Source organism: Lagopus muta, chromosome 8, assembly GCF_023343835.1.
Source record: "Lagopus muta isolate bLagMut1 chromosome 8, bLagMut1 primary, whole genome shotgun sequence".
Classification (NCBI taxonomy): domain Eukaryota; kingdom Metazoa; phylum Chordata; class Aves; order Galliformes; family Phasianidae; genus Lagopus; species Lagopus muta.
In genome coordinates, this window is record NC_064440.1 from 22,991,198 (window position 1) to 23,006,559 (window position 15,362).

At 36.5% G+C, this 15,362-nt stretch overlaps 1 protein-coding gene across 11 annotated transcripts in view; it reads right to left on the minus strand.

The window, feature by feature from the left end:
* The window catches only part of PDE1A (phosphodiesterase 1A), a 199,863-nt gene that overhangs the window by 53,227 nt on the left and 131,274 nt on the right, over nucleotides 1-15,362 (minus strand). For all 11 annotated transcript variants that reach the window (XM_048952855.1, XM_048952858.1, XM_048952859.1 and 8 more), the window contains one exon: nucleotides 1,291-1,404. In XM_048952855.1, the coding sequence (XP_048808812.1) occupies nucleotides 1,291-1,404 (114 nt within the window). The remainder of the gene's footprint in view (nucleotides 1-1,290; nucleotides 1,405-15,362) is intronic.

Here is a 15,362-nt window from a genome sequence, read left to right on the forward strand (position 1 = left end):
TTGGACAGGCATTAACTCTAAGAGCAGGACACCAGCAGAAGTGATTTTGCTAGCCCAGTCTGTATTATAATCTGGGGAAAAGCAGAGCATTGGTACCAAATTTGCTATTGTTTTCATCCTTCTGTTTGCAAATGTTTATGCTTTCTATTGCCTAATAGTTGATGCTCCTAATTACAAACCAGCAAGGTTTGGTGTGTGAATCACACACATTAAAGGAAAGGAAACTGGAAGAAGTTAGAGCTGCAGTTTATGCACTGTATCACATTTGCAGACTTCCAAGAAGAAAGAGAGGATGAGATAGCTAGGTCTGTGCAATAATTAGTAGATGGCAGACTTCCTAAATGTCAGAAGGGACTGAGACTAGACATAGCATGCATGCTCCAGCAGTACTGAAGAGGGTTTGGCAGACTGTTTTACAAGAACATTCTGCTTTAAAAAAAAAAAAAAAAAAAAAAAAAGCATGTTGAAATAAAATTGTAAATTAGCTAGTTAGCATCAATTATATTACATATCTTAAAATGTTTTCAGGAAGAACTTTTACTTAGAAGTTCCAATTTCATTGAAGTCAACCCACATTTAAGATGACTGCCATTAATACTGCCAGTAACGATAAACACAAACAAATAATTAAATACTATAAAATAAATCACAACTTTTCGTTAACTTATGTGTTAGTGGCCAGATTATAATACCCTGACTCATATCTGTGAGCATTTCATTTCCAAACAGCTCATTTTTTTCGTTACATAGTCCTCAGTATGATTATCATTGTGTGATCCATCATCCATCATTCAGAAATTTCTTATGACTTTATACCGTCAACATCTGGCAAGCAAAGATGACAGAAACTAAGCAAATCCTCCAGATGATGGTTACACCTGATCTTTGGAATCTTAAGTGCTTTAACCTTGTCACTAAAAAATCTAAAAGCTACCCATTATTCTGATTTGCAGAGATCTTCATTTCATAACATTTACAACTGCATGCAAAGACTAGATTTGTAAAATGTAACTCCCAACTGCTCTTCCTTTTTTAAACTAAAAGAGGGGAGGTTTAGGTTAGATATAAGGTAGAAATTCTTTACTCAGAGGGCGGTGAGACACTGGCACAGCTGCCCAGAGAATCTGTGGGTGTCCCATCTCTGGAGGCGTTCAAGGCCAAATGGAATGGGGCTCTGGGCAGTTGAGCTGGTGGGGGCAGCCCTGCCGTAGCAGGGAGGCTGGAACTATGTGATCTGTGATGTCCTTTCCAACTCAAACCATTCTATGATTTTATTCATGTCAGACTCACCTGGTTTCATCAATATAAACTGCCTCCAGCACAGATGCTGCATATTCAATGTTCTTTTTTAAATCCACCACATTGATGTCACCTTTCTCCAGTTGCTTCACCAAGCATCTTAATCTGTGGAAGAAAAAATATATATATATATGTCAGAGCATTGCTTATTTCAAATTTTAGTAACAGCTTCTTCCATCTGGAATATTGGAAGCAATGCAACAGTCACTGTGAAGAGACCTCTGATGCATTTTTTGTCTTTTTTTGTTTTTAAATCCACTTTGAGAACACACATAACATAATTGTTCACACATAATTGTCCATTCTTTACAGCTTATCAAATATGTAAGGTCCATTAAGAGTCAGAGGTCCAATAGGTCAGAGAGGACTCGCTAACTATGATCACAGGTATTTTATATTAATTTGTGACACTGCTAGTCTCCAGTTTTGTTTAAACACTAAAGCTTTACAGGTTGTCATACATGGTTTTTCCCTGCTTAAAAGTTAGGTTATATTTTTAATATCCATGACACATGGACTTTCCTTCATTTTAATGACTTTATTTTTATTTTGGCTTCCAGTATATTTTTGCTGCAGAATATGAGCTAATGTGGATCTCCACTGCTCTGTGTTTACAGAGAATTCATCATTATACCAGAAGAAAGGTGGTGCCTATGGCATTAGAAAAATCCAAATATTTTCCCAAGTGTGCTTTAACTTTTAGTTTTGAGAACATTCTTTTACATTACAAACATGGAAACGCCCAAAAGAGATTTTGCAATGCATGGACTCATGCCTCTGTGGCAATAAACTTGCACAGACAAATTACTTGAACATCAGATTCCTCCTAAACTCTTTGATGAGAACACTTCTGACAGTGCTCAGTTAAACCATATGGAGAAGTCACAGCACTGCAGAGAAATAAAAAATTATCAGTAACTCTGTAGAGCTGTGACAAAAAGGATGTTCAGACAAGTATGGGTATTTTCTTCTTTCTGTGCAGATCTCTAGGCTGAAATGATTTACAGTTTTGTAACATACAAGGCAGATTCTTGTAAAGATATATTATGATTTTAACAATAAAATTATTTTAACAATCATTTATTATTTTAACGGTTTTGATGGGATGTTTTTATGTTATGAAATGTGAAAACAAATTGTGAAACGAGCATCTAGTTCAGAAGTCTGTTGAAATTAATTGAATTGAAAAAATTGAAATTAGTCATCTAATGCTGGCTACATATAGAAAAAATGCAACACATTGTATAAATATAAGCAATACAAAATCAGTAGAAATAATGAATAGAAAAAAATAGGCAAATGAAATTATGGCAGATTTATGTTCATTTATTTTTATTAGCATATAAAATATTTGATTCAACCTAATTAAAATGTATGATTTTTTTTTTAAAATGTTGCAGCGTTGGGAATAAATTTCCCACAAACTTGGAAAGTATTATTCCATCATAAAACAACCTTCGTGTTTTTCCTTTATATTTATTTGGAAATAAGCATAATTTTAGCTTATGGTATTGTGAAAGATCAGCTTCCTCAGTTCTTCAAAGTCTTACCTGAAATTAGTACCGAGCATAATACAAATAGGGCTCTTAGCAACATAACCACTTGGTATCCTACACAGTGCATTACGTATAAATGGAATGGGAAAATTAGAGTTGATTTTTTTCTCAGAGGGTTGAAGTGGGTGGCTGAAATACTGTGAGAATGCATCTCCTACACAGAAACAACCTTATGCACAAGGAGGCAGTTCTAGGACTTTGTTCCCTCTCTCTCAGAGCACCTAGTGACTGCAGAAGCAAATTCACTAAACAGGCTGGCAGTACTCGGTGCATGCACCGTAACTCTCCTGAGAGTTGCTTCTCAGCAGTGCATACACCCATGCACACGGTTTCTCCCGAGCACAGACACCACTGCTACAACTTGCCAATAATTTAACCATTTGTGCTGTTCCCTTGGTGTCAGATCAAATTTCACTTTTTGAGGTGGAAGGGTAAATTGTTTTAAAAAGGCATCATTTCACAGAGGGAAAACCAGGCTAGAATACAGCAATCATGGTTCAAAATTGCTTAAAACCCTACGATTTCCTGTAGTGTATTTTGCTCTTAACTATATGGCTCTGTTTCCTCAGGGCATAGATCAAATGACAGATATGTGGAATTATTTGTATGCTTGCAGGAGGAAAGAAAATCCAGAGGGAGTTGGAAAGCAACAAAGACCTTGCAATACCTTACTTCACAGGTCACAGTCAGCTGATGCAGTTTGCCCTGCAGCTATCATTTCTTACACTAGGAAGAATGCGGAACAAAATAAAACATCAGGAAATTTGGGAAAGTCTTCTCAGGCAACGTTAAGGGGATTCTGAAGAGGTCACAGAGACAGGAAAAGACAAAACTCATACATTTCAGTGCTGACCTGGTCACCTCACACATCCGCATTGTGTGGTTATGTTCTCAAGACTGTCTGCAGCTGACCCAATGCAGCTCTCCATAAAACCACAACATAATATGGTTGAAGGGGATGCCTACCTGGTCCAAGCCCTTGCTTAAAGCAGAGTCAACATCCAAAGTAGATGAAACTTCGAAGTCAGATCAAATTGCAAGAGGCTTTTCCAACTGAGTTTGTGATATTCTCCAGCATGGAGATTCCACAAACTTAAACCAGTTCCAGTATTTAATCAGCCAGAGATACAGAGAGAATATTTCAATAATGAGATTGAATATTCTTTACTGAAAATGTCACTTTGATAAAAAAATAAATACATCAGTTTATAAGACAAAACAAGTGTTAAAATGCTTATAGTGCAGCATTCTGCAAGACAAAGGAATTTTTGTAAAAGGGAGAAAGAAAAAGAACTAAAAAATAGTGATTACTGCAGCTGGACAGGATTGGGTTTTGTTTGTTTTTGTGGAATTACATGTAATAAGTGAAAAAGAAACATGAGAAATACAATTGGAAAACTTGAAATGCTACTTAAAACTGGAGCTAAAATTTGTACGATCCTGCCTGTGAAATGTAAGAAAGAAATAATGAGAAAAATCTGAAGTAGCAAATAGCCATGAAATAGAAAAATGAACTGTTTTGAGGTACAAAATAAACTGTATGCAGAGCTAACACAACACAATAGAAAGAAATAGATTTATGGAGAAAGAAACATCTTATTTCTCTCAGGACAAATAACAAGCACAGTTTAAAACTACCAGTCCCAGTTTGTAAGGGTGAGAGACATCTGCAAGTAATAAAGGCAGTGGGTGGAGAGCCAACTTCTGTCCTATTAGGTAAACACCACTAACAGCCATGATGCAGGAGTAAAAAACATTGCTGGACAGTGCAGGCACACTCTGCCCTCACCTGCCTTTGACAGTGAGCAGGCGCAGGGGCTGGGCTTGCTTGGCCCTCACCCTTCAGCCTCTGACACCTCTGCCCAGCAAGAATACTCATCTGCTTTCCCAGCAATTGTCTTCATCTTCCAAGTGGGCCTCCCCACTGCCAAGCACTGCAAAGAACCAGCTTTCTAACCTACACATCTGGACTTAGCTTAAAACTGCTTTGGAAACTTTGTGCAAAATAGTTGGCTTTTGCAACAGATAAAGGGGGAGTGAAGTAAACTGTAAAGTAAACCATAAATAAACCTTGTTTCCTATTATATTTTGAAGATAATGGAAGTCACTGTTGAGGGATGGACAGTGAATACATTGATATTATTTTAAAATAAAATATTAATAATAATATTCTAAAAATGCTTATGCTAATTTCAGAGAAAAAAGGATATTTGTATTAATATTTAGTAATCACAATGTAATTTTAAAATGGTGTGTATTGTTTAAGTACAACTACAACTAATAAATTGTTATGTTTCATGAACTGGTTGAGAAAATCCTTGCTGTGTGCCAAATGTATTAATTACTTGAAAAGACGATGAGTAAGTCCTGACAATGTGTAAAAAAGATTGAGGACAGAACCAACACTTTCCTGTAAACTGCAATTTCATATTTTGTTTGGACAACTTAATACTGACTAAGAAGATTAACTCGATTGTAATTACTGTTATATGAGTGATTTAACCCTCTAAATGAACATTATAAACTAAAAATGGACAGGTACGAAATATGAAATTAAAAGTAAGGTGGAGGATAGTAACCATTTTCTGACAATCCAATTAGTTCATACAATCACAGAATCATAGGGATTGGAACGGACCTCAAGAGATCACAGAATTGCAGGGGTTGAAAGTGACCTCTAGAGATCACTGAGTCCAGTCCTCTGCTAAAGCACATAGCCTGCGATAGGTCACACAGGAAGGCTTCCAAATGGGTTTTGAATATCTCCATAGAAAGAGACTCCACATCCTCTCTGGGCATCCTGTTCCAGTGCTCCATCACCCTTACCATAAAGAAGTTCTTACACATGTTAGTACAGAATTTCCTACATTACAGTTTTAGGGCATCACTTCTTATCCTATCACTACAAACCACTGAGAAGAGCCTGGCCTCATCCATTTGCATCCATCTCTCTTCAGATGTTTATAAACATTTATCAGATCCCCTCTCAATCTTTTCTTCCCCAGGCTGAACAGATCCAGGTTAGTCAACCTTTCTGCATGTGGGAGATGCTCTGGGCCCTTAATCATCTTTGTGGCCCTCTGCTAGACTCTGTCTAGGTGATTGTTGTCTTTTAAGAATTGGGGAGCCCAGAACTGGACAAAGTAGCCAGGGCAGATCAGAGGGGAATCAACCTGCTGGCCACTCTCTTTTCAATGCACCTCAGGATACCACTTGGCCACCAGGCGCAAGGTGGCTGATGACTCAGGGCCAACCTGTTGTCTACCAACAGATCTCCAGGTCCTTCTCCACAGAACTCATCTCCAGCAGGTCATCCCCTAACCTGTACTGATGCGTGTGGTAATTCCTCCCCAGGTGCAAGACTCTACACTTGCTCTTGTTAAATCTCATCAGGTTCTTCCTTGCCCAACTCTGCAGTCTGTCCAGGTCTTGTTGGATGGTAGCACAGCCTTTTAGCATGTTGCCAATCTTCCCAGCTTTGTATCATCAGCAAATTTGCTGATGATGGAGCCCATCCCTTCATTCAGGTCACTGATGAAGACGTTGAACAAGACCAGACCCAGCACCAACCCCTGGGGAGCATCACAAGTTACAGGACATCTATATCTAAATAATCCACTTATTCCAATGAATACTTTATATAATCATATAGATCAGAAATAAAAAAGAAGTTGTAATAATAGGCATAAATTATGTACAAAGTTCACGCTCTCGCTTCTTCAAGTCAAAAATCAAAATAACATAACGGTTGTTAGAAACCTTTTAGTGGGATGGCAAGGCTATAATTCCCTTTCTGCATGTTTTCTACAGGAAAAAAAGATAAATACCATCTATGAAACAACAAAATTGCAGATACAGTTGTAATATTTTTAATACATGGTTATGAAAAACTAGGTCATTAGAATGGATGAGAGGAAATAGGAAAATATTCAAAATATGCTAATAAAGGTTCAGGAGCAATCCCTTTGGTTAGCAGGTCTTGTTTCCCCACTCCCACCTGCCATTACAATATAGACAGTAGCGTGGCTTCAAAAGAACTAGAAATTACTTCAAGACTTTTTACACAAAGGAAAATACACTGACACAAGGACACTTTGCCAGTCAAGGCAACAGGTCAATAATGGGCAAGGATTAGAATGGATAGCTCCTTATCTGGATCTTGATGTACATTTCATTCCTCTGAAAACAAAACAATGCAGTTATCTAATATTCCTTCTGTTTAGAGGTGCTGTGTCTCTAAATTCTGATTCAGAGAACTGCAAGAAAGATATATCACACTTCTGGTGCTGCAAATGTGTTTAATGAAACAACTTCTCAGTCACTCCTGTGTCTGAGCCTATGCACAGGAAGCCTTGCGGTTGCTAAGGGTTTCACGAATCACAATTCATTTTGTGATTATTTTAAGCACTATGAGTGGTACACACTGATCTGTAATTATGATTCAGTCATTGGAAAATAAATATTGAATCTGCTGGTAATTCAGCCAACATTTTTATATAGTAAAACTTCATTCCCATATTGAAGAATTAAAATAGAAATTCTGCAGCTATATAGCACACACTTTCTTAATGAAAAAAACCTACATTTTTATGATGATAGTCATCTTGGCTGTTTAAATATCGATCGTATTTACGCAAGATGAAGTGGTTTACTTCAGGCAGGCATTTTACATCAGGCTTCAATTCATTTTAACTTACTCTATATGTTTTCATAGTATTAAAACTGTAATGCTGTGTAAATATTGCCATTTGGGTCTCATTTAGTATCAAGGTCAAGTGTGTTTAAAGGATTAATCAAAATTTAGTCAAAATTCCCAAGTTTTCTTTAGCATCTAGCTGAAATTTCTCAAAGCCAAAGAGTCTTACGTGATTTCCACTTGAAATCACAAACCGGTCCAAGCTCTGAAAAAGCATTTTTTAATTTTTGCCTAACTCACTCTCAGCAAACCTGATCAAACGTTGCAAGTGCCTGGAATGCTTCAGTAACGCTAAATGTCTCCTGTTCACAGCTCTGTAACCTTTCACTATAATCATAATCACCACCAGCTGCCCTGGAGAGAAGCCCCAGAGGAGGAGGCTTATCTGGGATCCTGTTGTGTGTTCTTCCCTGCTGTGTGTGTGTGTCTGTCTTGTCTCTGTCTCTCTTCCTGGCACTGCCCATCATTCAAAAGTAACTTTCACCATTAGAGACTATGTGAATCTGCCCTGGCTGCATTTGTACATTCCATAGATGAAGAATATAACCTATTTCAGAGAAGCTTTAAGCATCTTTCAAACACTTCTCTCTCACTTTCACCAATGAATCATCATTAATGTTAATTCAGTTCCCCTCTTCAACAGCTTTCCAGATTGAAGCTTAATGAAAATATCTTAAAATAACTTAATATGTACACACATTTAAGTGTTTTCTGTCTTCTGTTAGATCCAACTAGTATCCAACAAGTCTCTTCCTACTCTAAATTTTATGAGTATATTTATGAGCTCATCTTCCACTTCCATTATCTCATATTTCCATTTCACATTCAATCCATGAAATCAAAGACAAATATGCATGTTCTATAGGATTTGTAAACTGCAAATTATCCTTTGGATGGCTTTTGATAAATCTTTATATTTGACTGAAGATTGGCATTTGATCTATAAGGTTCCCTGAATTGTATATACGCTAGATAGAGTGCTAGCTAAAGCTGCTTAATCTTGAAATTGCCAAACACATGAACAGTCTGCACGCCTGAAAGTCTTCATCATAATCTAGCTAAATTCATTATCAAGAAGAAGCTGGGAAATCAAATGTAAACTCATCATCTGCCAAAAATCATGCTTGAAAATGATGGAAGGCTTTCAGCAAGTCTTACTTGTTGAAGTTAATGTGATAATCTCACAGAAGCACATATCCCTTATTCCCTGTAGACATTTTAAAAGCTTTATTTTTGCTGCAAACAGCAGCTTTAAGCACAGTGACCAAAGAAGCTGCTAAAAGACAGAAGTTAAGCCTCCAAATCTTCCTAAGCACTTCACTGCATTCTTTTTAATAATAATTTCATGGCAGGAGAAAGATATTTCCAAATAGATTATCTCACAGAGATGTCCCTCCCATGACATTTGTGTGTAGGCTCTACATTCCAGCATAGAATTTGTATCCAAAACCTCTGGACCACTGGAAATTCTCAAAGTAGTGCAGACCTGGTAGAGATCACTGACTGTGCCTCAAAGGAACTCAGTTATCCTTGTCTCACAGCAGCTCTTCATGGCCACTGCAGCTCATGTACTTGGAAGAAAGATCATGACCTATTTCTGACCCATGGATGGTCAGTCATAGGACAGAATGCATCTGCTGTTTTTACAGTTCTTGCTAGAAAGTATTTCTCCATTTCCTATCTGCTACAAAGTACTGCTAGAACCTGTAACTTGCTTTAGTTACTCTCAAAACTCATAGACAAAATAGATCAGTCATTAGATGGGACATAAGGAAGAAGTTTTTGCAATAAGGGTGGTGAGGCACAGCACAGGATACCCAGGGTGCCCAGAGATGTGGTGGATGCCCAGTCCTTGGACACATTCAAGATCAGGCTGGATGGTGCTCTGGGCACCTGATTGAGATGTAGATGACCCTGTTCACTGTAGGGACTGTCGGAGTACATGACCTTCACGCATCCCTTCCAACTCAAATGGTTCTGTGATTCTGTCATTCTATGAAATAGTATCTCTTCATGCAGTGTTATCATCTTATCAAATGTCACACAAAATTATAAAGGTTTGATCTCTCATTACTTTCTTTTATTCTGTCTTCTCATTCACCCTGAAGCCATTAGCACAGAGGGGATGGTGCCCCCATGCTGAACCAACATGCTGAAAATTTCTTTCATTGCTGAGGTTCAGAAAAACTAGGCTGAGGACTGTTGATGCTCATCCTCAAAAAAAGCATGAAAAGAGGTAGAGAGTCCTTCCAGAAACATTATGAACACAAGCTGTCATGTAAAAAGTCAGTTGATGTTCTTCCATTTAAGACCACGTTGACTAGAATCGGTAACCTTGTACTGAAAATATTTGATAGATTACTACTAAGAAAATACATAGCTGTGCCTGTAAAGGCTTCTAAAAGTGTTCTTGGCCAATTTCTCTAATTGTTAAAGGCAGAAGATTGTTGTTTCATTTAGGAGTTCCATATAATGAAACTTAGGAAGTACCAGAATACAAAGGTTATACTTCCAATATATAAAGTAATAATGTCTTCCAGACAGGATGACAGTCGATTTCTTTTGAATTCTGTTTTTAAAGTATATCAGGAGGAACGAAGCACAGATCCGTATTTATTGGAAAATAAAATATTTGTATTTTTTACTCTTCAAAATTCATTTAAAACTGTAACGGACTATTGAATAAAGTTTCAAATCATGTAAGAGTCACTCTAATTTGCCTAAAATGTTGAAAAAAAAATACCAGCTCTTTAATACAAATGTCTTTTTACTGAATAATTAACAGCTTCAACACATCTATTTCCAATAAAAAGATTTTTTTCATTCAAGAGACAAAGCAAGACATAAAATGCTTTAGCACAACAGCTATAGTAATTACAGTACAATCTTGCTGTAAAATCATTACCATCTCAGTAATTCTGAAGAAAGGATAAAGTACATGTAATGCATATAACAATGTAAAAAATATGAATAAGGGTTTTATTTAGAATTGCAATGCTGTAATTAAAATGAAGAAAAGAAAAATTGTAGGAGATGATAGAATCCAGCACTCTATGTAAAGTGTAAAACTGACTTCTGTAATTTGGAATTGTTAAGAATAAATGTTCTGTTGAAGAATTGCCAAATCAAAGTACTTCAAAGTAGATCTTGGTAATGAGAAGTAGAACATTAGAAAAGCTTAAACACACTTGAGAACTGTATAAACGTTTAAAAGAGAAAAGAATCAAGCAGACAAAGCGTCCTTTATATTCTTTGAGGGGGATGAAACGTGATATGACCATTCCTACGCATGTGAGCTTCATCTAGGTTTTGTCTACTTGAGAAAATAAATTTGAATTAAGGTCAGGTGTGAAACTGAAATTTAGTATCTATCCTTGAAATGCTTCACCTTGAGTACTTCAGAATGATAGAGCTAAACATAAACACGTCCCTGGAACATGTCAAGAAGAATATTTCCCAAAAGGTTATTTTTGAGCAATATCACTTTCAACCCATTATCCAGCATATGGGCTATATTCATACTGTCTTTAGTTCAACAAATAGTTGTGACAAGAACTGTGGCAAGCCAAATAAAAAATAGTTTGTAGTGAATGCCTTGCCTAGAGCAGCCATTTTTTCCTCAGCCTGGGAAGTTCCTGATGCCTCCATATACAAGGCCCAGGCTTTGTAGATCCAGGAAGGTAAAAGTGGATTAAAGCTGGTGCTGAGGCTTTAGATGCTAGTGTTCCTTTGCCTTAATTCATGTTACTCATAGCAGCCTCCCCTATTCCTTCTGCTCTCACCTGATCATATTTAATAAAAACAAACCAATACACTGTGAGAAATTGTGCAGACTGTAGCAAACTGCAGCATAGCGCTTATATACAGGACATCAAAATGGCAGAGGCCACTATCCTTGTCATAGAATCGCCTAGATTTTTCTCTACCGCATCTAAGAAATTTTCAAAAGTAGCTTTTAATAACATAAAATTCTGTTCTTAATTTCTGTGCACTTCTAGGATTCCAAAATCAAAATCTGATTTTTTCAGAGTGATAATAGTACAACATCCCTAACTATACCTCTCCAGGGAAGTGAGACTTGAAGGCGTCAACTCCCTTATGGTCATGAGACCCTCTAAGTGCTCCATTTTTCAGTCCTACTAAATGAATCACTGTCCTTCAGTCTCTGTGCAAAGCCATGACATTCCTTCCAAGAACCTGGTTACGATTACATTTTGAAACTGAAAACCAATTAAGTTCTTGAGTCTATGAAGTAAGTGTTTATCTACGTACTTACTAGGGATTTAGAAAAAGCCTACGTGTATAAGAAAAAGCAAACATGACTTGAAATAAAAATGGACAGTAAAGCAGTTTGCTAGAAAAATTTATAAAATCTAATTACATACTGTGATTTGTCTGACATTCCTAAACAATACATTGTAGTGGTTTCCGTTGTATTTCAGATCCTCCTATCTTTATATTGGAATGATCATTTTTTAAATTATTCACTTTAATCATTTAATCAAAATTATTCACTTATTTTAATAAGACTACTCAAAGAAGTAAGCCTCTGTTCTGCTCAAAAAAAGCAAGTCAGCTGTTATACTCTTGTAACCAGTCCCAGGCCTTGATCATGAGATAGTGTTCACCTGAGTGACAACCAGAAGTACTATAGTAGAAGTACTACAGCAAAGCATGAAGGAGTTACGTTTTGTAAATTGATGGAAATAAAGTGCCTGGTTCTGTAGTCTGCTATCACTATATTACTTTCTCCTCCAGATATCTACATCATTCTTGTTCAGGCTGGAGAAAAGCAAATCTCTGGGGCAAATCTCATTGAGGCCTTTCAGTGATGTGATTGTATACAACACAGGACATTCTTGAATGAACAGTGTTCAAAAGAAAAAAAAAAGAGCGATACTAAAGAGCGATTCATTTTTGCTGTATGTGGTTCTACAAATGTGAACTGGTCAAGAAAACCATGTAAAAAAGAGCTAAATTTTAACTCAACTAGTGTTTACAGCCTACCTGACTGTGATGAAAAGTGTACATAACATTTTACTGCTAGTTGTACGGGTTGAAAATAATCTCATTAAAATGGAAATTCACTGCAGAAAAAAGGGTTACCCTTTTATGGGGAGGCAACCATAGGTCATCAAAGAACAGTAACTGCATATGTGCCTAGATGCTTTAATACAGTGGTCAGTTCCTTGGTTGTCTATCTGCTATGTAATGTTCAGTAACACCTGATTTGACTGTACTCAAGTGTGCACTGTAAGTCCAAATTTTCTGTGGCTTTGGGATTTTCATATTTTATATTTATTTTGGACTACATATTTTATTTTAAGAAATAGTAAGATTATGACTTAAGTGATTTGTGAGTTGACCCAAGGATTCAGGGATGCAATTTGGAAAAAAGCATAAGAGGTTTCCGTGTTAGCATTGGCCACATGTTTTCATTTTCTGCAATGATAATCACCAAAAGATAGAGAAAGAGATTTAAAAAAAAAAAAAAATCACATCTGTTTCCATTGTATACCTCAAAAATTATGGAAAAGCAAAAAGATCTCAAAACACCCAACTGGAAGGTGGATATCTATATATATATGCTCCAGTTTGTTAACACCTGCATTGACAACTGCACTCTCCTTAAGGCTGGAGGATAAAAATCACGTAATAAAGAGACCTAAGCCTAGTTCTTAAACATTTAAGGCAAAAGGATCTGCTTCCTTTTTAGGAAACCTGTGCTGAAATACCTGATAGATTAATTGAGAGCATGCAGAAAAGACAGATTAAAGCCCTTCTGTGTAATAGACTGGCAAGGAATATGAATGAAATGTGAAAAAGCCAGAGTGTAGACAATGACATTCAATATAGTAACTAAAGTAGCAAAAATACATGTTTTTATGAAGAAACTTGCCCTACCCACAATAACATGAAGTAAGAGTACCAGAACAAATAACATCTAAAAAAGTGGTCTGTGATATAACTTTTGGAAGAATAGAGGATTATTCTCCTATTAATCCTCACTTTTTATTATGTTTTAAATTCGCTGTCTGACAAATGTGCTTCTAACCTGCATAGATCAACATATATTTTAAAATACTGCCAGTATTCTGCAGTTGGATACACTGTAATGCATTTTACATGAAAAAGAAATGAAACTAAAATTAATATAATAATTTCCCTGCAGTAGATCCTGGATCAGGTATTAAAGAAAAGCACTTGTATTACTGTGAGTCAGATTGAATGTGAAGTTAATCCATGGAGTAATTTAAAGTATATTTTTCCCTAAAAGATTTCTATTCTAGTTTTCAAAATGCACTGGTATGTAAATACTTGTTTTAGCTTTTCATTTACTATGATTACTATTTTGAGGCCATGCCAGCTGCATTTTGTTCAAATTTTAATCCAGAATAGTTAATCTCAGACTCTATGATGGAATACCGAAGTTCAGACAGGAGCAACATTAAATGAACAAACACAGAACAGTGGAATAAGATATTCCTATGGTACAAAGTAATCAACCTTTTCAAAACTTACCTCACTAAATAACAACTCCAGAAAAAACATTAATCAGAAGAAGATACAAACTATTTTCTGATAATAGAATTGGAGAGGTTTAGTCATCCAGAGCTATTTAGCTAGATTCTGATATACTTAAAAAAAAAAAAAGAAAAAAAAGATATTGGCACCTCAACCACAAACATGATTACAGAAATGACATAAAAATGTACTAAACTTTCACAACCTCTTTAATGCTCTCTAGCTGTCTGACATAGATCTCAATTATTTTTGCAGTAAGAGGAATTAATTAATTCCTCTCAGAGGAAGAATATTTCTACATGCAGATATATATCTGAATATAAATCAAAGTGAGCCCCAAAATCTGACAACACTAAACATAACAATGGGAATATTTTTTCTTTGAGGAGGACTTGAGAGTGCTACCCCTGTGGTTTACCATCTGTGGTTTCAACCATTCTGTCACTTTTAGGATGAAAATGCAGGCCACAGTTCTTTTTCATCACACATTAACCTCACAACTCTAGCTGCACTATGCACTTGACCTTTTTCTTTCAGAAGCCCATAAAAGCTGCTGAGTAAAGCCATTCAGATTCATTTGAAACATCAATACTCTCATCGATTTAGCCCCAAAAATGCATAAAAATGAGCACAAAGATTACAGCAATAAGGTTTATTTTCTCCTGCTTTTCCATTACTCTTTCCACTCAATTCATTTGCAGCGCTCTCTAGAAACATTTCAGTCTTATGAAATGTTATACATAATATTGGATTGAAGTAGTAAACCTGTAGTACATCTTCTTTCCAGACCTAGCTCACAAAGAATTTGAAAATGAATCCTTTGGAAAGCCCCAGCAGGAGCAGAGCTGTGCTGGTGCCCTGCAGAGCCAAAGCAGCAGCCAGCTGAGTGAAGTAACTTTGGTGTCAGCAGGTGGGACTGGGTAGCTCTCCCACATAGGGCAGAAGGATTCACCATACCAGTACTTCCCAAACAGCACAAGTACCAAACTTTCTCATGCTGTATCCACCAACACATCCAGATTATTGCAACTCACTGACAACAGTCATTCACTTAGTCTCAGCTGCTATTGCTGCATACTAGGATCCAATTTGCTCAGAATGGTTTCTGATACAGCCTCTTTAGAGCTGCAAATTATAAAATGCATACAGCAGAATGATCTTTAACTGGCTTGAAATATTCCAAGAAGAAAAAAAAATAATTACTTGATTTTCAAAACCTTTTATGAACACTATTTAACTTCACCAAATTTCCACCAGACATGGGCTTAGAAATTATGCCTTAAATG